This window comes from Panthera onca, chromosome E1 (genome assembly GCF_046562875.1).
Source record: "Panthera onca isolate mPanOnc1 chromosome E1, mPanOnc1 haplotype 2, whole genome shotgun sequence".
Classification (NCBI taxonomy): Eukaryota; Metazoa; Chordata; class Mammalia; order Carnivora; family Felidae; genus Panthera; species Panthera onca.
The window spans coordinates 30,428,568-30,454,981 of NC_138352.1; the positions used below are offsets into that span (position 1 = coordinate 30,428,568).

General features: G+C 41.1%; 1 protein-coding gene across 1 annotated transcript in view; it reads left to right on the forward strand.

Annotated features, from left to right (window-relative positions):
• Window positions 1-4,638: 4,638 nt before the first annotated feature.
• Window positions 4,639-26,414, forward strand: part of NCBP3 (nuclear cap binding subunit 3) — a 33,214-nt gene continuing 11,438 nt past the window's right edge. The window contains exons 1-7 of the mRNA XM_060647003.3: window positions 4,639-4,859; window positions 6,952-7,017; window positions 8,879-8,984; window positions 22,225-22,350; window positions 24,584-24,712; window positions 24,921-24,997; window positions 25,741-25,849. Of these exons, the coding sequence (XP_060502986.1) occupies window positions 4,677-4,859; window positions 6,952-7,017; window positions 8,879-8,984; window positions 22,225-22,350; window positions 24,584-24,712; window positions 24,921-24,997; window positions 25,741-25,849 (796 nt within the window). The 5' untranslated portion in view covers window positions 4,639-4,676. The remainder of the gene's footprint in view (window positions 4,860-6,951; window positions 7,018-8,878; window positions 8,985-22,224; window positions 22,351-24,583; window positions 24,713-24,920; window positions 24,998-25,740; window positions 25,850-26,414) is intronic.

Below are 26,414 nucleotides of genomic sequence, written 5' to 3' on the forward strand. Positions count from 1 at the left end.
TTCATCAGTTTTAATTGAGATGTAATTGCCATTTAATATAGTATGTTTAAGGTGTACAACGTATTGATTTGATACATTTGTACTACAATACGATTGCCATTGTAGCATTAGCTGACACCTCTGTCTCTTCACATACTTATCATTTCTTCTAGTGGTGGGAACAATTAAGATCTAGTCTCTTAGAAAGTTTAATATTTATAATAGTTTTGTTTTCTATAATCACTGTACCGTGTATTACATCTCCAACACTTATTTATCTACCAGTTGCAAGTATCCATCCTTACCTAGGTGATTTTAACAAACAGTGATGGTTCACATGGATAGCCCTGGTCTAGAATTTGGTAAAGATGGATAGTAGATCTGTTGCTCCATGCTTCTAAATATAATGTGGACAAAAGTCTCATTTTCTTTAGGTATGTCCATCCATTCACCCATCCATCCATCCATCAATCCATCCATCGTTTCAGTATATGTCCAGGGCCTTCTATAACTAGACACTGACTTAGACACTCAGCTAAATCAACACTATTCCTGCTCTCATGGCTCTCACAGTCTGTTGCAGGCAACAGACATTAATCAAGTTGCCACGCATGTGTGTGGATGATTTTGAACTGACATGAGTGCTGTATAGGAAAGGCTTGTGGTGGTGGCTTTCTAAGAGTAGTTAGGGAGGTTTCCCAGAGAAAAGGAGGTTCCAGCTGAGATCTGAAGTTGAGGAAGAACTAACTAGGCCAAGGGGGAGGAAAGAAAGCTCCAAACAGAGATCCGGTTGTGCAAGAATCCTGTGGTAAGAGGGAGCATGGTGCTTACCAACTGAAGTGGAGATGTTAGGAGTGAGGAGAACAGTGCAAAGTGAAGCTGGAGGGGAGGCAGACCTGGATAATGTGTATCGAAAGGATCAGTCTGGCTACAGTGTAGAGGAGGCATGAGGGTGAAGAAATCAGAAAAATGGAGAAATCGAGGCGGGGGGGAGGGGGGAAGGCCACTGCAGTGTCCAGACAAGATAGGATACAATGATAGCTGGGATGGAAATAAGCTGAGGAGCAGTAGCCAAGAGGATGCAAAGAAGCAGACGGACATGAGGGAGACGTAGGAAGCAGAGGTGCCTTAAGATATTCAAGGGAAGATGTGCAGTAGGTAGTTAGACATGTGGATCTGGAGCTTGGAGGAGAGGGGAGAACCAGAGATGGAGATGTGGGTGTCCTTGGAGTATGGTTGGCAGTGGAACTGGAAGCCATGGATGTGATAAGATGGCCTAGAGTGTGAGCATGGGGTGAGAAGAAAGAGGGTCTAGGATTGACCCATGGAGGACTGGATACAGAGGAAGAACCCAAAAAGGCATTGGAGCAGGAGGGGCAGGGAAGGTGAAAAAGAAAAACCAAGTGTGGCTTTATAATGGAAGAGTGTGTGCAGTTTCAAGAACTAGGGAGTTGCCATCAGTGTCCATGAGGCTGAATGGTCAAGTCAGATGGAGAAAATGAGGGATGATAGTCCTTTCAAGACTTTAGCTGTGTAGCAGGTTGGGGGACATGGATACAACCCCGTCACCAGGGCCAGCTGCCTCATGACCTTTCTTTTAACCGTGGAAATTTTTCCTTAACTAATGACCTGTACATGTTCCAAGGATAGACATGAACTTGGGGGTGTGGAGCATGAGGTTATGTTTGCCCAATTTAAAACAGCATTAAAGAACATCTCTGAATAGGCATCACATCAGGTCAGTGGGCCATGTTACCAGTTCTCGGGTAGCATTTGATTTCACCTTAGAAGCTTATATTGCCTTTTAATGGCTCTTCCTTTTGTTACCCTAGGAGAGGTATGCTTCTATTATTTTTATTCCCCTCATCCCTGAATGGGAGAGAAAGAAAGGAAAGGGTGTGGCCAACTTCAGTCAAAGAAAAAAAAGAAAGTGAATTCCATAGAAGACCCTGTTAATATCCTCCCTTGTCTCCTAGCCTCCATCTTCACAAACTTTTTTTTTTTTTTTAAATTTTTTTTTTCAACGTTTTTTATTTATTTTTGGCACAGAGAGAGACAGAGCATGAACGGGGGAGGGGCAGAGAGAGAGGGAGACACAGAATCGGAAACAGGCTCCAGGCTCTGAGCCATCAGCCCAGAGCCTGACGCGGGGCTCGAACTCACGGACCGCGAGATCGTGACCTGGCTGAAGTCGGACGCTTAGCCGACTGCGCCACCCAGGCGCCCCTTCACAAACTTTTCAAAAGAGTCGTCCATAACTTCTCACATTGCGCCATTAATCTACCTTCCCCTTCATGGACATTGGTCTCCTCAAGGTCACCAACAGTCAACAAACCTCTAGACCCAAGCCAAGTTCCACCACATTTGCCACTTGATCACTTCCTTCGTGGAACTCCCTATCCTGTCTGTCCCAATGTCCCACTTCCCTGGTTTCCTCTGTCAATAAAAAATCATCCAGACTTGGACATAGGAAAAAGGAATAGGAAAAAGAACTACGCTGATGTCCTCTCAGTGTAGTGTCAGGTGTTGTCCAACCTGCCAGTTCCAGCTGGCGAGCATCTGATTTTCTAGGGATGTGTATCTTTGCTTGACTTCTGACTTACTTTTGATTAGGGTATTTTACAACTCTGTAAGTGTAGAGGCTAATTTATAGGAGACTTATAATGAGTAAATAATTCTTGTCCAATAGCAATATAGATATTTTCTGCCTGGTAGAAAATGGAACCGCAAAGGTTGCACTTTCTTGCCTTGTGGGGCATTAACCTGTCTTGTTAAGTTCATTTCAGTGTTCCTTTGACCAACTCTGTATTCATTCTCAAATTCTCTTTTGAACTAGTTTTAATATCTTATTGATGTCCTCATTCATTAACCAGTGAATAAAAACTTTGACATGTGTTCATTTTATACGTAAGTCATGTTTTTTGACTTTTTTGAAAATTATTCTTTACCCCTCCTAATTCTGTGGCTCCACCACAGCAGGCTAACACTGAGGACCGAAGTGAAGGTGGTGAGGTGGGGATAAATTATGTGAACCCAAAAAGGATAGGCACAAAGGGCTTTCCTGGTAGGAGTCTAGGAACTTGATGTTTACCTGATGTCCTGGCTTGCTCTGGATTCCTAATTCTCCTGCCAGCTAGAGCTCCGCCAGGGGACTGGTTTTCCTCTGAACTGTGCTGAACTGCAATGCCTGGATCCTCAAGCAAGAAGACTCCTATGCTGAGCGGGGAGGGCTTACCCAGCTTTATGTGCTGGCCTCCTGAGGCCAAAGTTGAGGAAGGATTGCTTTCTCCTCTCCCCATCCCTCTCCCCTTCAGGCCTAAAAATAAGTGTAACGGTGGGGTCTGTAACTGTCATCCAAAGCTGGCCACTCCAAGCAAAAAATGTCTTTGAAATGTTCTTAAAAATGCATGCATATGCATTCCATGCATTCAATCCAATGTTGTAACTATTGTCACCAAGCAAAACTAGCCCTCTAAAGAGCCCCACCTTGTGTTCGTGCTGCGATACAGCCCACATTTAAGAAAAACTTTGATGTGTGTACCCCTTCCGTTGGGTCCTGCATCTACATACATCATTTAACCCTCACAATCTCCTTTGAGGGGAGGTAAGAAATATTGTCCCATTTTACTGAAGATTTTTGAAGGGTTAAGTGGCTTGGCCAAAGTCACACATGGTGCAAGGGGCAGAGCCAGTCAGTTTGGAACCCAGGTGTGTCTGATGCTGATCATATTCTCCCTTGGTTTATAATTATTTGTTCCTCCACCATCAGAGCTGGTAGGGCCTGGGAGACCGTAGGAGTCCACCTACGCCCTCTTCAGATGTGAAGATAGGGCCCAGTTAGGGGCCAGAACTAGACCAAGGTAACACAGGGAGAAAGGTGAAAAATCAGGACTCAAAGCAAAAACTGACCAGTGGCGCCCTCTGGAAGCCTAGAGGACTCTCCCTGTCTCCCGACCAGGCTGTTAGAAATGTTGCAAGAAACCATGCTCAGGAATTTACAGTGGACTGAGCCCTGGGGAGTCAAGAAATTGGGGGTCAAGCTCTGGGCTTTGGGCAGTTCACTGCCCTCTTGGAGTCTCAATTTTTATGCATGTAAAATGGACCAATTATTGGGAGACTTGAAAGAGACAAAAGTTCTCAAGACAAGTATGTTGTAAACCTACATATTGCCCAGAAGTGATAGACCAAGGCTCACTCTGGGCTCTGGAGCCAGACTCGGTAGGCTCAGGTTCAGGTTTTATTCCTTAAATAAACCCTTGGGTAAATTTCTATGCCTCACTTTCCTCATATGTGAAATGGTAATAATAGCACCTATTCAACAGAGTTGTATGATTTCAAGCACTTGGAACACTGACATGTAATGCTCTCTCAGTAAAATTGCCTTTTCTAACAGGTTTACTGCTTAAGGCATAGCTATTCTCTCAGAGCGGACTACACCAATCTCCTTCAGGCCCCGCCCCCTCCAGGAGGCCCCGCCCACGTCTTCATTCGAGCCCGCCTTCTCTTCACCAGGTCCCGCTCCATCTGTCCTGGGTTTCTCCCGCCACCAGGGGGCGGCAGCGCTGAGTGGGGGGGCTTCTAGCCGAAGCAGGTGACACTCTAGGGAGTAGCAGCGGCTGCTCTATGGCCAGTGGCGGCGGCGCTCTAGCCGGCGGGTGTGCGAGGCGGGCTCTCGGTGGTGCGGCCGGCGGGCGGCTATGGCGGCCGTACGGGGCCTGCGAGTGTCGGTGAAAGCAGAGGCCCCAGCGGGGCCGGCCCTGGGCCTCCCGTCGCCTGAGACGGACTCCAGTTTGGAGCGTGGCGAGCCGGAGCCCATGGAGGTGGAGGAGGGCGAGCTGGAGATTGTGCCGGTGCGGCGCTCACTGAAAGAACTGATCCCGGTACGGGCGGGGGGCGGGGGTGAGGAGGAGGTCGCCAAGCTAGTGTCCCGCGGGGGAGGCGGCCGGCGCCTGGGCTGGGGGAGTCACCGGGAGCGAGCGCTCAGGGGACGGAGGCGCCAAGCTCGAGGAGAGACGGGCAGCGGGAGAAGGGACCCCAGGGCGCCCGGAAATGGGTGTTGAGGGGGCTGGAGAAGATGGGGGAGCGGAGGGGGGTAGTTGAGGACACCCCCTTTGCTGCTTCTCTGAGGCAGGCTGTGCAAAGGGGTGAGTGAGGAGGGGCTGGGGTTGTCTGAGGGCTTGAGATAAAGGAGGGGGGGGGCAGGCGGGAACAGAAGGAACTGTCGAGTGACGCCGGTGTCCAGGTGTCCCTTGAGTTCAGCTCCGGTGGAGCTGATATTTGTTAAACATAGCACTCGCGGTTTCTCTTGGAGGGTTGGACTTGTCAGCAGCAGAAACTCAGTGTTTCTTTTGTGACTTCAGAGGCATCTTGTCCTCATTCCATCTGCTCTGTATAATACCTTCACCGTGGCCCCAGCATGTGACCCTTAGTGAGACCAAAACGTAAACGAACCAGCAGTGGTCCGTCTTTTATCACAAAGGGGTTGGTGAGAGGCGTTTTGCTTTTGATTTGGTGGGTCTGGTTCTTAGGGCTGGTCTCAGTCCTGCATGGCTCTTGTACTTAATTTCTCATCTAACATGAACTACTTTTTACCACATGTCGGCAAGTCTGGCTTTTAAACTGAAATTATGGAAAAAGGTGAAGATAGAAATCACTAAAGACAGCAAATGATAATGACTCTAGTAACAACGTAGTGGCATTTTACCATTTACTATATCGTATTGTTTAAATATTACTGCAGTTGTGAAGTAGGTATCATCCCTTTACTCATTCAGTGCAACATGCAATTCTTGTGTCCCTATTAAACTCTCTACTGGAGTTTATGTTTCAGTTGGAGGACACAAAGAATTTCTAGCAGTGGTAAGTGCTATGAAGAGAGTAAAACATATTAATGGGACAGAGTATACAGAAGACAGGGAGGGTGTGCAGTGTGGGAAGCCAACGGGATAGGATGGTCAGGGAATTCCTCTGAGATAATGATATTTAAGCTGAAGCCTAAATGACAAAAAAGGAACCAACCGTGTGCAGATTTGGAAGAAAGTGTTCCCAGCAGGGGCAACAGTAGGTGCAAAGGCTCTGAGATGGAAACAAGATTGTTTTGTTGGAGAAACGTTAAGTTCTGTAGAGCAAATGGGAGAGCAGTTAAAGAGTTCAGGAAGGTTGGCAGATACCATGGAGGAGACCCAGCCCAGAGAGACCAAAGGAGTTGTACAGTGTCATGTAATCAGTGAATGTCAGAGCTGTGACTTGAGTCTTTGGCTTTGATGTCCCATCCTCTTTTCATTGCACTGTACTGTTTTCCCAGGAGATCTAGGGGAGTCTGGACTTTCTGCATTTTGGTGAGGAGTTGTGCTCCACCTGGTGGCATGACATGATGAATTTGTCCTGTGTGGGTTGGGGAGATGAATGAGTATGCCTTAACTTATCTTGGACATTTTTCATGGAAGCCTGTAGATTTTTTTTTTTTTTTTTAACCTAAATACCTTCAGCTGATAGACTTAGTTAAGGTTTGGGACAGGATCTGGTCTAGAAAAGACTTCTTGTTAGAGGGGTTGATTGCTTACTACCCAGAGTCGCTGAGACAGGCTTCCTCATAATAAAGGGTTGTCAGGGTGAGGAAGGATTGCTGAAAGGAATGACTATCCCAAAGGAATCTGTTGCGGAACTGGTGTTTTTAAAAAATTTTTAATTAAAAAAAATTTTTTTTAAATCTTTATTTATTTTTGAGAGAGAGTGTGAGCTGGGGAGGAGCAGAGAGAGAGGGAGACACAGAATCCGAAGCAGGTTCCAGGCTCTGAGCTGTCAGCACAGAGCCTGACGTGGGGCTCGAACTCACGAACCGCGAGATCGTGACCTGAGCCGAAGTCAGACATTCAACCGACTGAGCCACCCAGGCGCCCCACGGAACTATCTTTTATCATGAGTTTTTCCTCAATTGCTGTTAGCATTTCTCACCCTTCCCCCTCGTGTTAGGACACAAGCAGAAGATACGAAAACAAGGCTGGCAGCTTCATCACTGGAATTGATGTCACCTCCAAGGTAAGACAGACCATAATTTATTCATTTTGCTAAGCAAGTGAACTCCATGAGCTTGGTCCCCAGGACTTGTAGAACAGCAGTTATTCTTTACCTCCTTTTTTCTTTTGTTGGTGGATTAGAACATTTCCTTAACTTAAATTTTGTGTTGCACAATGATGCCTTCATGCCTCCTGAAAACATCCAGGTAGCATTTGTGTTCTGGCATTTATGACAAGATAAAATCCATGTACCTAGTTGCCCATGCTTAACCATGTCTGGAAAAAGTTCTGCTCTGGGAATGCTTTTTTTGTGTTTTGTCCACTCTTTAAAAATGTGTATACTGATTCCACTTTATATGAAACAAACATGAAAAGTACCTGGCATATAGTAGGCCGTTAGTAAATGTCTTTATTCTTTCACTGGTTGCAGGCTTAGAAAAATAGGATTTCCTGATTATGTGGCTGTCTAAATTTTGAAGGCCAAGTCAGCCGAATTACTCAGTACCTGGGAGTATTGCCTTTTATCTGGTGATTACTATTACTAGATTACCAGCTTTCCTATAACTCCTCACCGAGCCAAACCTATTATTTTCCTTATTATAAACAGTACACATCTGTCACTTTAATTAGTGACGTCCAACTTAGACATTCTTTCTGATTTTAATGTGTGCAATTAAGTTTAGAATAGAATTTTGAATTGTAATTCTAAATAATAGTACTATTTAACTATATTTGCTGTATAAAAACAAAAAATAAAAATAAATATGTCATGCTCACCTTTTTATATTTTATCTGGGTCTCAATCTGTTTCAGATTGCTTAAAGGCCAAAAGAAGGAACTGATCATCTTTTAGACAGGCAAGAAAATAGACTAAAGTGTTTTCTTACTGTAACTGAAAAAGCGGTAGACTGTGCTCTTCTTGCTCCTGTACAGTTTGCCATTATGTGAAACGTGTGGGGGAAAAGATGGTAGCCCCAGAATTGGTACTTAAGGTTACTAAGGGAAGATAGGTTAGTTGTTTGCAGCCCTTGAAGAAAATTAGCATAACTATTGGGGAGTAACAAAGTGTTGCTGCTTCACCAATCCCCACAAGCTTTCTTGTAGTCAGACCTTCAGCCAGGGTGGCAAAGTCAATATACAATGAGTGAAGAGTTCCTGGATCTGGATTTATTTTAGCTCTTGGAGAAAAATTTATGAAGCTGATTATTTTGCTTTTCAGTGAAGTATCAGTGCTGCTTGTCACTTACAGATGAAAACTGGCAATTCCATGGACACAAGCCTAGAATAGAGGAGAGAGTTTCTTTGCTTTGGTGTTATTTTTAAACAGGGAAAATGCTTTAGGGAGTGCACTGCTCAGGCAGACATAATGTGATAGGTGTGATTACCATGCTCACAGATGATGTGAAATGGGGGTGGTGGTTGTGGGGCCTCTAGAAATAGAACCAACATCAGATCTATTCCCCCCACTAGCCAAAGTATCTCCAACAAACCTTTTGACTTTTTTATACCTCAGTTTCTGCACCTGGAAGATTGGAGGGAGATTGTTCAGTTGTAATTTGTTTGCATGATTCCAAATAATAAATAAAATGTCAGAGAACTAAAACATTCATTACTCATTGAGTCAAATATTCACTGAATTCCTACTATGCCCCAGACATAGTGATAGGCACTGAATCATGGAGGTGATTGCAAATTATAGCAGTGGTAGCGTACACTCTCCCAGTCATTGTCAATAGCCAGTTCTCTGCAAAAATTATTAAAGGCATGATGTTGCCTATTTTTTCTGATTTACTTCAGGGTTGTCACTGAATCGTTATGTTGCATTTGTGATTTAACTTTCCTTCTCCACGTGTCACTTTTTTGGCCTTTTCTGTACCTTGTAGGAAGCAATTGAAAAGAAAGAACAGCGAGCCAAGCGCTTCCATTTTCGATCAGAAGTAAATCTTGCCCAAAGAAATGTAGCCTTGGACCGAGACATGATGAAGAAAGGTACGCGGTGTTTGGGGGGCATTTTTCTGCATTTCCCCAGAGAATGACCTTTCCCTGTCATGGCCTTGTGCTTCTGGCCTTGCCTTGCATGCCCAGTCCTCATCCAAACACTCCCAAAGGAAGGGACTTGTGAAAGCTCCGTGTCTGAAGTGACCTGTTTAAAGTTGAGTTGCTGTTAGCTATGTCTCAGATGTTATAGCTGGAAAAAAAAGATGATCTTGTTTGAGAAAGCCCAGTGAAGGTCACCCAGTTAATGGCAGAGCTGAGATTAGAACCTACACTTCTACAGACTCTTACTGATTTTCTGCTTTTATCCTGGAAGTGTTAACTTCTCCTTGCCTGTAAATGTAGTGGAAGTGTATCACAGTGCCACTTTTTTTTTAGGGGAGTCAGAGGGATACTGGGATTGGTAGGGAAAGCCATTAATACATCTGTTGATACAGGCTTGTAATTCTATTTTTATGTTTTGTTAGGGTAAATATTTTGCTTCCTAAAACTCACCATGAATTATATATAGTAATCTGCCCCAGTCTTCCAAAGCAATTTATGAATAACAGGAAAAAGTACTACTTTTTTAGTTCGCAACCTGTATTATTCCACTCAATGCAGAAAGTTTCCCTCTCTTGTATTTGCAAATTTGGGTATTTGTGAAGGGCTTAATAGACATCCCTCTGGATGCATTTTAAAGTTCACCACTTTGCTGAGAGTTTCTCTAGGTTTACTTGGTTAATAAAAGCATGTTGAATGAATGAAAGAATAGCTACTATTTTTTGGGAGCTTGCTCTCTTACCAGGCACTATGTTAATTAGCATATTACATACTCCTTTCTTATTTGTTTCTCACAACAACCTTCTAAGGAATATATTTTTATCCCTATTTTATAAAGAAGGTAACAGGCTCAAAGAAATTTAATAAATTCCCAGTCTTACGCAGCTAGTGATAAGTGGAATCAGGGTATGAACCCAGGTTTCTCTGACTCTAAAGCCTTGCTCTTAATTACTCTGCTCTGTTGCCTTATAATATGTATGATGCCATAAACTCAAACCTCCTGAGTCCATCCCAGTGGACACCGTAGCTTGGATGCAGAGCTCAACTTTGGATACTGCTTTACTCTTTTTCTGCATCATGAGTTCAAGTTGGAAATATGACCTTGCTTCCCTTGTCGACTGGGTTTCCAGGCATCCGCTTGAGTGGCTTTCTGTTTTAGGAAAACTCCTTTGAAGGCCAAGGACAGCTGTGCAGCCTGGAATTCATGTGCATGTACAGTCTGGGCTGAAGTAGAGCTCTGCGGCTGCTCTCACAATTCCACCTTTAAGCACCATAGTTTCACCACCTGTTTACTTATAGTCCTGTGAACATTTCTTGTGATATCTTGTCTCTTATTCATGCTTTTCACTCTGCTGATTAACCCTTTCTTATGCCATGCTTTGTCCAGCTCAGATGTCACTTCCTCCGTAAAGCAGCCCTAATCATACACTCAAATTTCTCTCCCAACTCTGTTGGAGCTCTTTAGGGTCCTAAGCCCTCCTAGAATTCAGTATTCATTTCCTTGTGAATGTGGTCAAGTTACTGAATCTTTTTATGTCTGTCTCCTTGTCTATAAAGTAGGAAAATGACACCTACCTGAAAAGGATCACTTTCAGGGTTAAGTTTTAAATAAATAAATAAAAAGTTGTAGGTAGTTTTTTTTTTTTTTTTTTTTAATTTTTTTAATGTTTATTTTTGAGAGAAAGAGAGAGAGAAAGAGAGAGAGGGACAGAACATGAGTGGGGGAGGAGCAGAGAGAGAGGGAGACACAGAATCTGAAGCAGGCTCCAGGCTCTGAGCTGTCAGCACGGAGCCTGATGTGGGGCTCGAACCATGAACGTGAAATCATGACCTGAGCTGAAGTCGGACACTTAACTGACTAAGCCACCCAGGTGCCCCGTGGGTGGTTTTTGTTTTTTGTTTTTTGTTTGTCTTGTTTGTTTGTTTGTTTTTGGAAAAGCAGTCCTGATCTCATGGTTCTAAAGATATTTCTAAAAAGCAGTCGATCTGCTTGGCATGTCAGCCGGAGCAAGTTGTTCATTACAACTTGTTTTTCCTCTAGGAGGTGGCATGCCCTAGGATAGTGTTGCTGAACTCTGGAGAACCCTGCTGCCTATCCCAGATCAATTGAAGTCGGAATGGGAGGGGGGGTTATAAAGGTCCCAGAGATCATTCTTTCTTTTGTGTCTCTGCAGGTAATTCTAAACATGTACAGTCAGTCAGGATTGAGAGCTGTTATAGTCATGGTTAAGAGCATGGGTTCTGAAGCCTGACCTGTTACTTTCTGAAGCGTGACCTTGGGCAAGTTATTTAGCCTCTAACCCTCCGTTTCGTCTTCTGGAAAGGCATATAACAGTACTTCTTATAGGGTTATTGAGAAGCTTTATTAAAATGTTACAGTTCTTAGAGTGGTATGACTGACATATAGTTAAGTGCCCAATAAATGTGTTGTTATCATTATCTGGTGTTCTCCATATTCCAGGTAGTCATCTAAGTGGCCTAGCCTCTTGGGAGAATGGGCACATCGTAATAAGCATCTTAACTCCTGGAGCTATACCAGGTGTCAAGTTATTTCTTCTTAATACCAACAGTAATAAAAGATATCACTTGATAAATGCTTATTATGTGCTGGTCATTCTGTTAGGTAGTCAGTTTACCCTTTGAACAATGCTGTGAGGGAAGAATATTCATCGTTTGTTTTACTGATGAGGAAACTAAGGTGCTGAGAGGTTGAGAAGCTTGCCCAGGGTCCCACAGCTAGGTAAGCAGCAAGGCTGGGATTTGAAGGCCAGTCTAACTGAGGCCTGTGTTCCTAATCCCTCTGCCAGCATTCAAGAACATAGTTTGGGATATGCTGTACTAGACCATTCTTCAGTAAGAATTCTTGCTATTCTTGAGTGATTCAGCGTAAGCAGCTTCAGTCTCCTTATTCCCAAGTTCAAAGCTCTTGTGGTTGGAAGGAGGACCTTAGAGGTTATCTAGACCAACCTCCTGCCCAGTGCTGCAGGCCTTTTGGCAAAGTTTCCAATGGTCATTTGGCTCTGCCTGAACATTTCCTAGTGATGGCACAAGAACTATTTATGAAGTGGTCGGTCTTGTGTTTGAATATTTCCTCATGTTGAGCAGAAAGTGCTTTCTAGTAATTTCTGTTGGTTACTGTGTACCTCTTAGAACAACATTAAGTCCTTTCCTTATTCACACAGTGAACCTTCTGGTGAAGGGATGGGCAGCCTATGCCCACTTTCTTTATGTGTCATGACTTTCTGGTCTTCGTCCTCTAGATTCTTTCCAGTCTCAAAATGCCCTACATAAGGTGAGGTGTAGATTCCAGATGGAGAGTATGGCAGGACTGTTACTCTAGTCTCTGTTCTAGCTATTTCATAGTATTGTATTACTCTTCTAGTCAACCTAACTATCCGGGGCTTTTTCCTACGAACTGCACCCGTCAAAACAATCTTTCTCATCTTGTACTTGAGGCACTTTAAAGAAGTTACCTTTTTATTTGTCCCTATCAGTTTACATCCTGTTGGTTTCAAGACTATTTCAGCCTGTTGAGTTGATTTTATCTTAACTCTGCCTTTAAACATTTTAGCTATACTCCTCACTTCGGTATGCATGGCTTCTGCATCCTTATCTTGTTGGTAAATCTTAAAATCCATGAATTATTAGTCTTATTCTGTTTTCAGGTCCACATTTAATTTTGTTGTCATGAGAAACTAGATTATATGCTTTAATAAATAAACTTGAGGTAGAACACCGTCTGTGGTATTCTTTGAATTTCTTGGTCTGGTGACCCTATTAAAAAAGAAAGAGATTAGTGTAAGCTCTTGTCATTTCTTATGGGAAAGACTTAGTTTCTTAAAAGATCATAGATTCTGAGAAGTTTTTTGGTTTTTGTTTTTAATTTCAGAGAATGACATTGATCATCTTTTCCTCTTTCTTTCCTTTTTTTTTTTTTTTTTTTTTTTTTTTAGTTTATTTATATTTTGAGAGAGAGAGAAAGAGCATGTGCATGCAAGCTGGGAAGAGGCAGAGAGAGCAGGAGAGAGAGAATCCCAAGCAGGCTCTGTGCTGTCAGTGCAGAGCCTGATGCAGGGCTCAATCTCACGAATTGAACTGTGAGATCATGACCTGAGCTGAAATCGAGAGTTGGACACTTAACGACTGAACCACCCAGGCACCCCAACATTGATCTTTTTAATCTGTGGTTTGGAAATTCTCTTTTCCTCTTATAAAATCAGCACAGGATTAGTCCCTCTCAAGACTTTAAGGAACTTTACTCCCCTGCAATTTTCTAGAGCTTACCTGATTTAGAGATTATTGTTTAAGTGTGAACTCATAGCTGAGTATGAGTCCAGTGCAACCAGGTGTAATTTTGGACTAGAAGATTTAAGTCTATTAAAACTGATTCTCGCTGTTGTCATCTATCTTGGGTTTTAGGTTTTAGGTTTTTGTTTTTGTTTTTTTTAATTTTTTTTAATGTGTATTTATTTTTGAGAGACTGAGAGAGACAGTGTGAGTGGGGGAGGGGCAGGGAGCCAGGGAGACACAGAATCTGAATCAGGCTCCAGGCTCTGAGCTGTCAACTGACTGAGCCACCCAGGTGCCCTCTTGGGTTTTAGTTCTTATGTAATAATAGCTGCTCTACTGTCAGTTATTAGAATAGCACAAAAGAGCAACAGTTCTGTCCTTTTTCTTGCTTCTCTTCCCAAAGCAGTGTTGCTCCAAACACTTAAAAACAAAGCCATTAGCATTTTTGATAAGCCCGTTTACTCTGGACTTTAACCTTTCCTTCATTAGATTTTATACAATTTATATTCACCAAAGAAAATTAGCAAAGTAGAGTAAGAAAAGAGGTTGCCCACAGTCTACCACCTAAACTCAGTCATTTTTGACATTTTGTGTATTTTCTTCTAATCCTTTCTGGGTAGGGACTTTATTTTTGTTATTCCCTTTGTAGTCATATTGATTTTTTCCTTTTTGCTTGATAGCTGATCATCGACATTTTCCATGCCTGATATTAGTCTTCTAGATTTTTATATTTTTGATGTTCATTCTCTTACATTAATCATTAGTAATTTACTCTTTATCTGTTTTCCATGTTTGTTGTTTGGCAACTTGTGCTCACCTAAGCTCCACTGCCTTTTGTTTTTTGGAGATTGCCTCTCTCATACTCCCAAGTTACTGTATTTAGTGTCTTCCAGAGTTTTTAATCATTTTTATCTGAGGTCTTAGAATTGGATACTTTTTCTCTGGATTTTCCTTGAGTTTTGTGTCCTACTGTCTGTCATTCATTGTCTTATTTCCTGTTAGAAAATCCAAGGTGATGCCCCTCGCCACCTTGCTTATAGTTAGCACTCACGTGTCCAGTCCTCATTCCCCAGTGCATCTGTTCACTGCCACTTCAGCAGTTAGCCCTTTCTCATAGGTTGGGCATAAATCTAGGCGCCTTTTTGTTGTTTTATTTTAAGCAGTGACCTTGTCAGCAAGGTGAGGGAGTATTGAGCATTCTCCTTTGGCAGTCTTCCGTCAACTCTTGAGCTTAAGGTTTCCATTTCCAGTGGGTCTTCCCACTGTCAGTCAGTTTGGTTCTCTTTTGAGAATGAACCTTTCTTATCCTCCAGATGACTAAGAGTAGTTTTTCTCTGCAATGATACGACTTTGCATCTTTTTTTTTTTTTTGCATCTTTACCTGCTTCTTTTGAGCAAGATTGTCCACTGTCCATTTCTAGATTTGTATATCATTCTCTCTATTTTAAAATATCTGGGGGTGCCTGGGGGGTTCATTCGGTTAAGTGTCCAACTTTGGCTGAGGTCATGATCTCACAGTTGGTGGGTTTGAGCCCCATGTAGCATCTGTGCGGACGGCTCAGAGCCTGGAGCGTGCTTCAGATACTGGAGCCTGCCTCAGATACTGTGTCTCCCTCTCTCTCTGCCCCTCCCCCACTCATGCTCTGTCTCTCTTTGTCTCTCAAAAATAATAAATAAAAAGTGTTAAAAAATTTTTTTAAAATACAAACATCTGAGGCTAGAAGCTTTGTTCTTTACGTTCTTTTCCTTTCATTTTTAAGCTATTTTCTCCTCACATGTAGGGTTTTTTTTTTTTTTTTTTTTTTTTAATGTTAAGGTTTTGATAGAACAGTGCTGTGATACTCTTGATGTTTATTTTTGTCATTTTTTTGGTCTTTATTTTTTCTTAATGTCTCATTTGTGATTAAATCCTTATTACCAGATCAACAAGTCTCCTACAAGGTATTTTCTCCCTGATCTTAATGCTTTTCCCTCTGTCATCACCAGGAGATCTCCTGGTTGTTCATTACCTTCTTCAGAACCATGTCTGTGTTTCTCAGGATTGTTTCTTCAAAGTCATGATTTAGCTTAAAGAACTGAGAAGGCTCCTGTCCAATGTGCACATCCATCTCATTTGCATTTGGCTGCTGTTCACTAATTTTTTTAATTAAAAAAATGTTTTATTTAAATCAAAGTTAACATATAGTGTAATAATGGTTTCAGAAGTAGAATTTAGTGATTCATCACTTACATATAAAACCAGTGCTCATCCCAACAAGTGCCCTCCTTAATACCCATCATCCATTTAGCCCATCCCCCTACACAACACCCCTCCAGCAACCGTATTTGTTCTCTGTATTGAGTCTCTTATGATTTGTCTCCCTCTCTGTCTTTATCATATTTTTTTCCCTTTCCCTATGTTCATCTGTTTTGTTTCTTAAATTCCACATAGGAGTGAAATCATAAGGTATTTATCTTTCTCTGAATGACTTATTTCTCTTATCCTAATACATTCTAGTTCCATCCATATTGCAAATGGCAAGATTTCATTCTTTTTGGTCACTGAATAGTATTCCATTGTGTATATATACCACATCTTCTTACTCCATTCATCAGTCAATGGACATTTGGGCTTTTTCCATAATTTGGCTATTGTTGCTAGAGCCACTATAAACACTGGGGTGCATGTGCCCCTTAAAATCAGCATTTTTGTATCCTTTGGATAAATATCTAGTAGTGCAATTCTGGGTCATAGGGCATTTTTAACTTTTTGAGGAACCTCCATACTGTTTTCCAGAGTGGCTGCACCAGTTTGCATTCCCACCAGCAGTGCAAAAGTGTTCCCCTATCTCTGCATCCTCGGCAACATCTGTTGTTTTCCAAGTTGTTCATTTTAGCCATTCTGACAGGTGTGAAGTGGTATCTCGTTGTGGTTTTGATTTGTATTTCCCTGATGGTGAGTGATGTTGAGCATCTTTTCATGTCTGTTAGTCATGTGGATGTCTTCCTTGTAAAAGTGTTTTTTCATGTCTGTTGCCCATTTCTTCACTGGATTATTTGTGTTTTGGATGTTGAGTTTGATAAGTTCTTTACAGATTTTGGATATAACCCTTTATTTGATATATCATTTGCAAATATCTTCTCCCATCCTGTCAGTTGCCTTTTAGTTTGGGGTTTGTTTCCTTTGCTGTGCAGAAGCTTTTTATCTTGATGAGGTCCCAATAGTTCATTTTTGTTTTTATTTTCCTTGTCTCTGGAGACTTGTTTAGTAAGAAGTTGCTCTGGCCAAGGTCAAAGAGGTTGCTGCCTGTTTTCTTCTGTAGGATTTTGATGGTTTTCTGTCTTATGTTTAGGTCTTTCATCCATTTTGAATTTATTTTTGTGTATGGTGTAAGAAAGTGGACTTGTTCCATTCTTCTGCATGTTGCTGTCCAGTTTTCCCAACACCATTTGTTAAAGAGACTGTCGTTTTTCCATTGGATATTCTTTCCTGCTTTGTCAAAGATTAGTTGGCCATATATTTGTGGGTCCATTTCTGGGTCCTCTATTCTGTTCCATTGATCTGTAGGTCTGTTTTTGTGCCAGTACTGTTTTGATGATTACAGCTTTGTAATGCAGCTTGAAGTCTGGAATTGTAATGCCTCCAGCTTTGGTTTTCTTTTTCAGGATTGCTTTGGCTGTTCAGGGTCTTTTCTGGATTCATACACATTTTAGAGTTGTTTAGCTCTGTGAAGAATGCTGGTGTTATTTTGATAGGGATTGACATTGAATGTATAGATTGCTTTGAGTCGTATCAACACTGAACAGTATTTGTTCTGGGGTGCCTGGGTGGCTTAGTCAGGTAAGCGTCTGACTTCAGCTCAGGTCATGATCTCGTGTTTTGTGAGTTAGAGCCCTGCATCGGACTCTGTGCTGACAGTACGGAACCTGCTCCGGATTCTGTCTCTCTCTCTCTCTCTCTCTCTGCCCCTCCCCTGCTCATGCATTTTCTCTCTCTCAAAATAAGTAAACTTAAAAAAAAAGTCAATATTTTTTTTTCCAATCCATGAGCATGGAACGTTTTTCCATTTCTTTGTATCTTCTTCAATTTCTTTCATAAACTTTCTGTAGTTTTCAGCATACAGATCCTTGGCCTCTTTGCTAAAATTTATTCCTAGGTATTTTATGGTTTTTGATGCAGTTATAAATGGGATTGATTCCTTGATTTCTCCTTCTACTTCATTATTGGTGTATAGAAATGAAATGATTTCTGTACATTGATTTTATATCCTGCAACTCTGGCGAATTCATATATCAGTTTTAGCAGTTTTTTGGTGTAGTCTTTTAGGTATTCCTCATAGACTATCATGTGGTCTGTGAAGAGTGAAAGTTTGACTTCTTCCTTGGGGATTTGGATACCTTTTATTTCTTTTTGTTGTCTGATTGCGGAGGCTAGGACTTAACACAGCATTGAACAACAGTGGTGAGAGTGTAGACATCCCTGTCATGTTCCTGACCTTAGGGAGAAAGCTCTCAGTTTTTCCCCATTGAGGATATTAGCTGTGGATCTTTCGTATATGACGTTTATGATCCTGAGGTATGTTCCTTCTGTTCCTACATTATTGAGGGTTTTTATCAAGAAAGGATGCTGTATTTTGTCAAATGCTTTTTCTGTCATCTACTGAGAGGATCATGTGGTTCTTACCCTTTCTTTTATTAATGTGATATATCACATTGATTGATTTGCGGATGTTGAACCAGCCCTGCAGCCCAGGAATAAATTCCACTTGATCATGGTGAATAATTCTTTTAATGTATTGTTGGATTTGGTTTGCTGGTATCTTGTTGAGAATTTTTGCATCCATGTTCATCAGGGAGATTGGTCTGTAATTCTCCTTTTTGTGGGGTCTTTGGTTTTGGAATCAAGGTAATCCTGGCGCCTCTGTTTACTATTGAACTGCTGGTCACTAATAAGGACTTGCCAGAGTTTATAAGTCTTGATATCTCTGTCTTCCTGAATCTGGCTGGCAGGAAAGCACTCACCTGATTTAGTTTGGCCATATCTACATGATTTCTAGTTAAACCTGGCTTGTACTCTTCAAATGGACAGAACAATAGGAGCGCCTGGGTGGCTCAGTCGGTTAAGTGTCTGACTTCCGCTCAGGTCGTGATCTCATGGTTCGTGAGTTTGAGCCCCACGTCGGACACTATGCTGACAGCTCAGAGCCTGGAGCCTGCTTCGGATTCTGTGTCTCCTCTCTCTACCCCTTCCATGCTTATGTTCTGTCTGTCTCTCTTTCTCAAAAATCAGTAAACATTTAAAAAACAAACAAGACCAAAATGACAGAACAACAAGTATTTAAACATTTTATTTTTTAATCTGAAAGTGTTCACCTACTTTTAAGTATTTAAGTTCATTTGTTTTTTTTTTTTTTTTGTTTGTTTTTTTTTTTTTTCAACGTTTATTTATTTTTGGGACAGAGAGAGACAGAGCATGAACGGGGGAGGGACAGAGAGAGAGGGAGACAGAATCGGAAACAGGCTCCAGGCTCTGAGCCATCAGCCCAGAGCCTGACGCGGGGCTCGAACTCACTGACCGTGAGATCGTGACCTGGCTGAAGTCGGACGCTTAACCGACTGCGCCACCCAGGCGCCCCTTTTGTTTTGTTTTTTTAACGTTTATTTACTTTTGAGACAGAGAGAGACAGAACATGAACGGGGGAGGGTCAGAGAGAGAGGGAGACACAGAATCTGAAACAGGCTCCAGGCTCTGAGCTGTCAGCACAGAGCCCGACGTGGGGCTTGAACTCACGGACCGCGAGATCATGACCTGAGCCGAAGTCAGACGCTTAACCGACTGAGCCACCCAGGTGCCCCTAAGTTCATTTGTTTTAAACAGACATATGGGGGGGGGGGTCTTGGTGGCTCAGTCAATTAAGTATCCTACTTTTGATTTCTGCTCAGGTCATGATCTCATGGTTCATGAGATCCAGCCCTGTGCTGGCAGCATGGAGCCTGCTTGGGATTCTCTCCCCCACTCGCTGCCACTCTCCCTTGCATCCTCTCTTTCTCAAAAAAATAAATAAATAAATAAATTGACATGAAAACGTACTTGGGAGTAATGGACATTGAATTCTTGACGAATTACTTCAAAGATGGGAGGGAGAGAAGGGTGAGGAGTTACACAGGCCCCAATTTTATATGTAATGTTTTATGTGCCTCATCTTTTTAGGAAATTAAGCATAAGGTTAGGTGGTAGATGTACAGGTATTTAAAAAATTTTTATTGATATGTTTGTGTATTTCACAACTATGAAGATTAAGTGTTTAAAGTATTTAGTAAAAAATTAACATGATCCTGGTAAAGCTGAGATTCCTTTTTGCGGGGGGGGGAGGGGGTTCTGGCTTTTAATTTATTTTATCTCATCATGATACGTGTACTCTTTTTTTTTTTTATAATGTTTATTTATTTTGAGAGAGAGAAGAGAGAGCGCATGAGCAGGGGAGGGGCAGAGAGAGAGGGAAAGAGAGAAAGAATCCCAAGCAGGCTCTGCCCTGCCTGTGCAGAGCTGGATGCAGAGCTCAGACTCATGAACTGTGAGATCATGACCTGAGCTAAAATCAAGAATTGAATGTTTAACCAACTGAGCCACGCAGGCACCCCTCTTTTTTTTTTTTTTTTTTAATGTTTGTTTATTTGAGAGAGAGAGAGACCGTGCACACACTAGCGGGGGAAGGGCAGAGAGAAGGAGAGAGAGAATCCCCAACGAGCATGGAGCCCAACGTGGGGCTCGATCTCACGACCATGAAATCATGACCTGAGTGGAAATCAAGAGCCTGAGCCACCCAGGTGCCTGGTACTATACTGTTTTAATTACTACTGCTTTGTAATGTAAATGAATCTGGAATTGTGATACTTCTTGTTTTTTAGCTTTTCAAGATTGCTCTGGGTATTTGAGGTCTTTTGTGGTTCCATACAAATTTTAGGATTGTTTGTTCTAGTTCTGTGAAAAATTATGTTGTTATTTTGATAGGAATTGCTTTAAATTTGTAGATTGCTTTGGCTAATAGACATTTTAACAGTATTTGTTCTTCCAACTCATGAGCATGGAATGTCTTTCCATTTCTTTATGCCATCTTGAATTTCTTTCCTTAGTGTTTTACAGTTTTCAGAATACAGGTCTTTAGGTTCCTTCTTGACTATAGCCGTCAGCCTTTCTTCTTCCCCAGCAGTAACAGCTGTTATCAGTGTGAATTATACCAGCCTTTTTCTAGGTCTTTGTGTTCACAAATACATACCCTTAGAAAGTGTATGATGGTGTTTATATTTTAATTTTTTCATGTCGTCACATTGCAAGGCATACCTCGTTTCATCGCACTTCACTTTATTGCACTTTGCAGATGTTGCTCTTTTTTTTTTTTTTTTTTTTTTTAAACAAATTAAAGGTTTGTAGCAACCCTGTGTCGAGCAGGTCTGTTGGTGCCATTTTTCCAATAGTGTTTTCTCACTTTGTATCTCTGTGTCACATTTTGATAATTCTTGCAATATTTCAAACTTTTTCATTATTATTGTATTTGTTTTGGTGATCCCTGATCAGTGATCTTGATGTTACTGTCGTAATTGTTTGGGGATGCCACGAACCACTCCCTTATAAGATGGAGAACTTTGGTAAGTGTTGTGTGTATTCTGACTGCTCCACCAACTGGCTGGTCTCTTGTTTCTCTCCCTGTCCTTGAGTCCCCATTCCCTGAGACACAACAGTATTGAAATTAGGCCAATTAATGACCCTTACAATGGCCTCTAAGTGTCTAAGTGAAAGGAGGATCCACTTCCCTCACTTTCAATCAAAAGCTAGATGTGATTAAGCTTAGTGAGGAAGGCATGTCCAAAGCCAAGACAGGCCAAAACTAGAGCTCTTGTGCCAAACAGCCAAGTTGTGAATGCAAAGGAAAAGTTCTCAAAGAAATTAAAAGTACTACTCCAGGGAACACACAAATGATAAGTGAAACAGCCTTATTGCTGATATGGAGAGAGTTTTGTGGTCTGCATAGAAGATCAAACCAGCCTATTCCCTTAAGCCAAGGCCTAATCCAGAGCAAGGAAGGCCCTGACTCTCTTCTATTCTGTGAAGCTGAGAGAGGTGAGGAAACTGCAGAAGAAAAGTTCGAAGGCAGCAGCAGTTGGGTCATGAGGTTTAAGGAAAGAAGCCATCCAATTCTGTAATGTAAAAGCACAAAGTGAAGCAGCAAGCATGTAGAAGCTGCAGCAGATAATCCAGAAGATCTAGCTAAGATAATTAATGAAGGTGACTACACCAAACAATAGATGGGCCATGAAAGCTGGTGTATTCTTTTAATGTGCATTTTCCTGATCATTAGTGAGATCAACCTTTTTATATGTTTATTGACCACTTATATTTCCTTTTGTGTGAAATGTCTGTTCATGTCCATGTTTATCTTGGGCTGTCATTTTATTATTGTTTGTAAGATTTCTTTAGTTTGATACTTTGCTTTATATTCAGAGGCAACATCTCTTTGGAATTGTCTTTATTATTGCACATCTCTCTTTGACAAGCATTTAAAAATTAGAGAATCACCTTGTCAAGTTCAAGGAGTAATCCTGCTGAATTTGGTATTGCTTTAATTATTACAGGTTAATCTGGGGAGCGGTATCATGTATTTTACTAACACCATTTGTTTCATCTTTTTCAGCCTAATATGCCTGTTCTGAATTAGATCATTTGTTTAATGCTCTTGCTTTGTGATAAAAATTAAAATAGTTTACCTTTCTGTCATATTTCCTTTCTTTTGAAATAATTGTCATCTCTTTTAACATATTTCTTTTCTAAATATATGTTATCTGAACTGTCATAAATGACTACTTGTGGGATGTACAATAGTGGGTGGGAAAATTCTATCATCTCTTTTGTGTCTTGTTTTTCTAGCAATCCCCAAAGTGAGATTGGAGACAATCTACATTTGCGGAGTAGATGAGATGAGTACCCAGGATATCTTTTCCTATTTTAAAGAATATCCTCCAGCTCACATTGAATGGTTGGATGATACCTCCTGTAAGTACATGCAAGTTTTTTTTTGAATATGCTTTTGTTTATGATTTTAGGAGTTCTTGCCATGTCAGATGGTGAATGATTATGGTTCAGACTACTTGCTGGCATCTAAGTCATATGTACATGACCGAGGCCTCCTTAACTCCCACAATTTCCCAATAAAAGGGTGGATCCAACTGTATAGACTTGGGGCTGTGTGTTCAGGGCTTTAGCTTTTGTCAGTGCACCTTCCCATGTAGCTACTCACATGTCTGGTTCTGCCTTAGTATCTGAGCTAGAACTGAACCAGAACCTTCTGACACTGTATCAGACCTCTCACCCGTACTTGCTTTGGAACTTCACCTGCTTGCTCTAACTTGTGAACTAGCTGTAATTTTTACTTGCTTGCCCACTCCAAGCCTGGCAGGACCTGTGGTAACCACTCTGCCAGCTTCTTGTCTTAACTCACTTCTAGTCTGGCTTTACTTAACTATCAGCTTGCTGATCTGCTAGGTTGTACCCTGGATAGCTGCCTGGGTTTCCCAGCTGCTTTCTTTAGAAGATGTTGATTCAGGGGCACCTGGGTGGCTCAGTTGGTTGAGTGTCTGACTTTGGCTCAGGTCATGATCTCCCAGTTTTGGGATCAAACCCCACATTGAGCTCACCGCTATCAGCACAGAGCCTGCTTCGGATCCTCTGTGCCCCTCTCTCTCTCTCCAAAATAAATAAAACATTAAAAAAAAAAAAAAAAAAAAAGCTTTTAAAGATGTTGATTCAGTGTTTTCATTGAAAGAAGAAACATGATTGAAGAGTTTTCTCCATTTTTCCGTTTGCTTAACTTACACCATCTAAATAAAAGGTTGACACACCTTTTTTTATAAAGGGCTAGACAGTAAATATTTTAGGTTTTGTAGGCCATACAGTCTTTGTTTTGTTGTGTTGGTTCAGCTCTGCTATTGTAGCATGAAAGCAGCCATAGACAATATGTTATTGAACGAGCCTGGCTGTTTTCCATAGAAATTTTTTTTTTTTTTTTTTTTTTTTAAATTTTTTTTTCAACGTTTTTTTATTTATTTGTGGGACAGAGAGAGACAGAGCATGAACGGGGGAGGGACAGAGAGAGAGGGAGACACAGAATCGGAAACAGGCTCCAGGCTCTGAGCCATCAGCCCAGAGCCTGACGCGGGGCTCGAACTCACGGACCGTGATATCGTGACCTGGCTGAAGTCGGACGCTTAACCGACTGCGCCACCCAGGCGCCCCAGAAATTTTTTTTTACAAAAACATGGGGGATGTATACTTTATTTTACATTAATTATACCTATATAAAGCTGGTACTAATACAAATAAATAAATGAACGGGTGGTGGACTGGATTTGGCCTACAGGTTGTAGTTTGCTAACTCCTGATCTAAGTCACTAAAACTATAGCTAAGGGATATTAGAGTTGGAGGGACCCTTATTAGATTTACACAGTTTTGCTAACTCATGTTGTACATCAGAACTGAAAAACAGAGAAGGGAAATTGTTTACCCAAGGCCACATGGCATATTTATAACAAAAGTGAGAAAGAATCTGTAGCCTTTCATTTCCCAAACTGAGATGTAAGTAAGATGTAAGGGTAACTTTAGTTTGAGAAATGCTGTTTTAAACAAAATTAAACAGATTTCTTTTCTACAAGACTTTTCAACACCTTTTTCTTGCTAAATTCTCTTGCTTAAAGAAGCAGATTAAAGTAGTTGCTACAAAGCCAAGTGACTGTCATGCCTCCATTGTATATTCTGTGGATGCCATCATCACTCATACTTTACAGTGGGAAACAGTCATTCAGCACATTTGAGTGATAAGGAACAGCAGATGGCTTCCCTGTAGGGGACAGTAGTATGAAGGATAATCCAAATTTGTTTTGATGTTATCCTCTTGTCGTCGTCATCATCATCATCATCATCATCATCATCAGAACTGCTAACACTACGTAACACTCGCTGAGCCAGGCAGGTTTAATACACAGAACCCATTTTCATCGAATACTTGACAGTTATTTTGTGGAACCCCATTTGGGAATGCAGCTCTAGGCTGATTTTATCAAGGAGGTTTTACTACCACTTTCTGTACTTCTTTCATTAGTTGGTTTGTACATTTACTGATGCTGATCTGTAGCTAGATGAGGCCATAGCAAGGAACATGTTGCAGTCTTTGTTTTTAAAAAACTTACCATTTAGATGCGATGTCAGGTTTTATTTTACATTTTGTTTCAGGTAATGTTGTCTGGCTGGATGAAATGACAGCCACACGAGCCCTTATCAATATGAGCTCTTTGCCAGCCCTGGATAAGATAAGAAGCAGGGATGCCAATGAGGACAGGTCATCTGAGAAAAGTAAAAAAGGTAACACAAAGGAGGGACTTTTGGGCTAAAAGTCCTGTTATTTACACAGTTAGTTTAGGTTTCTGTGCAGAGCATTATATAGCATTTCATTGTCAGTTGTTTCTAAAATAAGCTATGATAATCCAAAGAGGGAGAAAATCTTGAACTTTTAAATTACATGAGATGGAGTTATGTTAAGGTTCATCTTGTCGCTTGCATTATGTTTTAGACAAGCAGGAAGACAGTTCAGATGATGATGAGGCCGAAGAAGGAGAAGTTGAAGATGAGAACTCCAGTGATATAGAGGTTAGTAATAGGGCAAAGATATATTAAAGGTTTGAGTGCAAAAGGCTGTCTTTTTATATGACAGCAAAAGCTGTCTTTTTATATAAGTCTTAAAGACTTAGTGCGTTGCATTCTTCCTCTGGCTTTCACTTTTAGACCTTTGGAGGGTGCACCAGGTGCCTGGCCTTTCAGTTCATGTGGCTGTAATGAGTGATTCTTCTTGAGATCATAGAATTGTACTCATACTTCTGTATAAAAGAAAATGGTTTTATTGAGAAATACTTTGAAGTGTTACTTGTCTAATCCATAAAATTAAGAAGAAGCAAGTGATGGACTACTTCCTGATGGAGCATGTATTTTGTTGGAAATATCAAAGTGTATTCATTTAAAGAACATTTATTGAGTACCTTCTATATACCAAATTCTAGGTGCTATGGATATAGATCAAGCCAAAGTCCTGCCCCTGTTGGAACATACATTCTAGTGGAGAAGACAGAGAATGCACAGATACACAGATATGTAATATAATGTCAGGAAGTGAGGAGTGCTATGGAGGAAAGTAAAGAAGGGTAAACAGATAGAGAATGATGGAGACTCTTAGAATGTTCAGGGAGAACATCTGACTTAGCAATGCTTCAGAGGAACAGTGCTGTCATGCTTTGAGAATTGTTGAAGAATGCTTTCTCAATCAATGGTGACTTTGCTGTTGAATAAATATTAAAGAAGCTTTAATGTTTATATTGAAAATGCTCTTTTTTCTTAAGTTGGACACATTGTCTCAAGTAGAAGAAGAGTCTCTGCTAAGAAACGATCTTCGTCCAGCTAACAAACTTGCTAAAGGAAATAGGTTATTCATGAGATTTGCTACAAAAGGTAAATGTGATTCTTGGCATTGATTTTTAGTTTTAATCAAAGTCATTTATTTTTCAGTGACATCCTTCTCTTTTGAATAGGAAGTTCGGTCAAGTAATCTCAAAGTCCATTCAAACTGTATAATATTCTGTACTTGTAAAATGATGGCTTGCTGCCTAAGTTAAATTTCAGACTTTGAAAGTGAATGTTAGCTATTTGTATACTTTTGTGATTTTTGCCTAAAGGAAGTTATTCTCTGTTAAAGCTACTTTGCCCTCTGTGTTTTTCAGCCAAATTATCATCTGAACTATGAAAACATTTTTTTTAAGTTTCTATTTATTTTTGAGAGAGAAAGAGAGTGAGCAGGGGAGAGGCAGAAAGAGAGGGAAAGAGAATCCCAAGCAGGCTCCATGCTGTCAGTGCAGAGCCCAATGTAGGGCTTGAACTCATGAACCATGAGATCATGCATGACCTGAGCCAAAATGAAGAGTCGGATGCTTAACTGACTGAGCCACCCAGGCGTCCCTGAAAACATTATCTATCTATCTATCTATCTATCTATCTATCTATCTATCTATCTATTTAT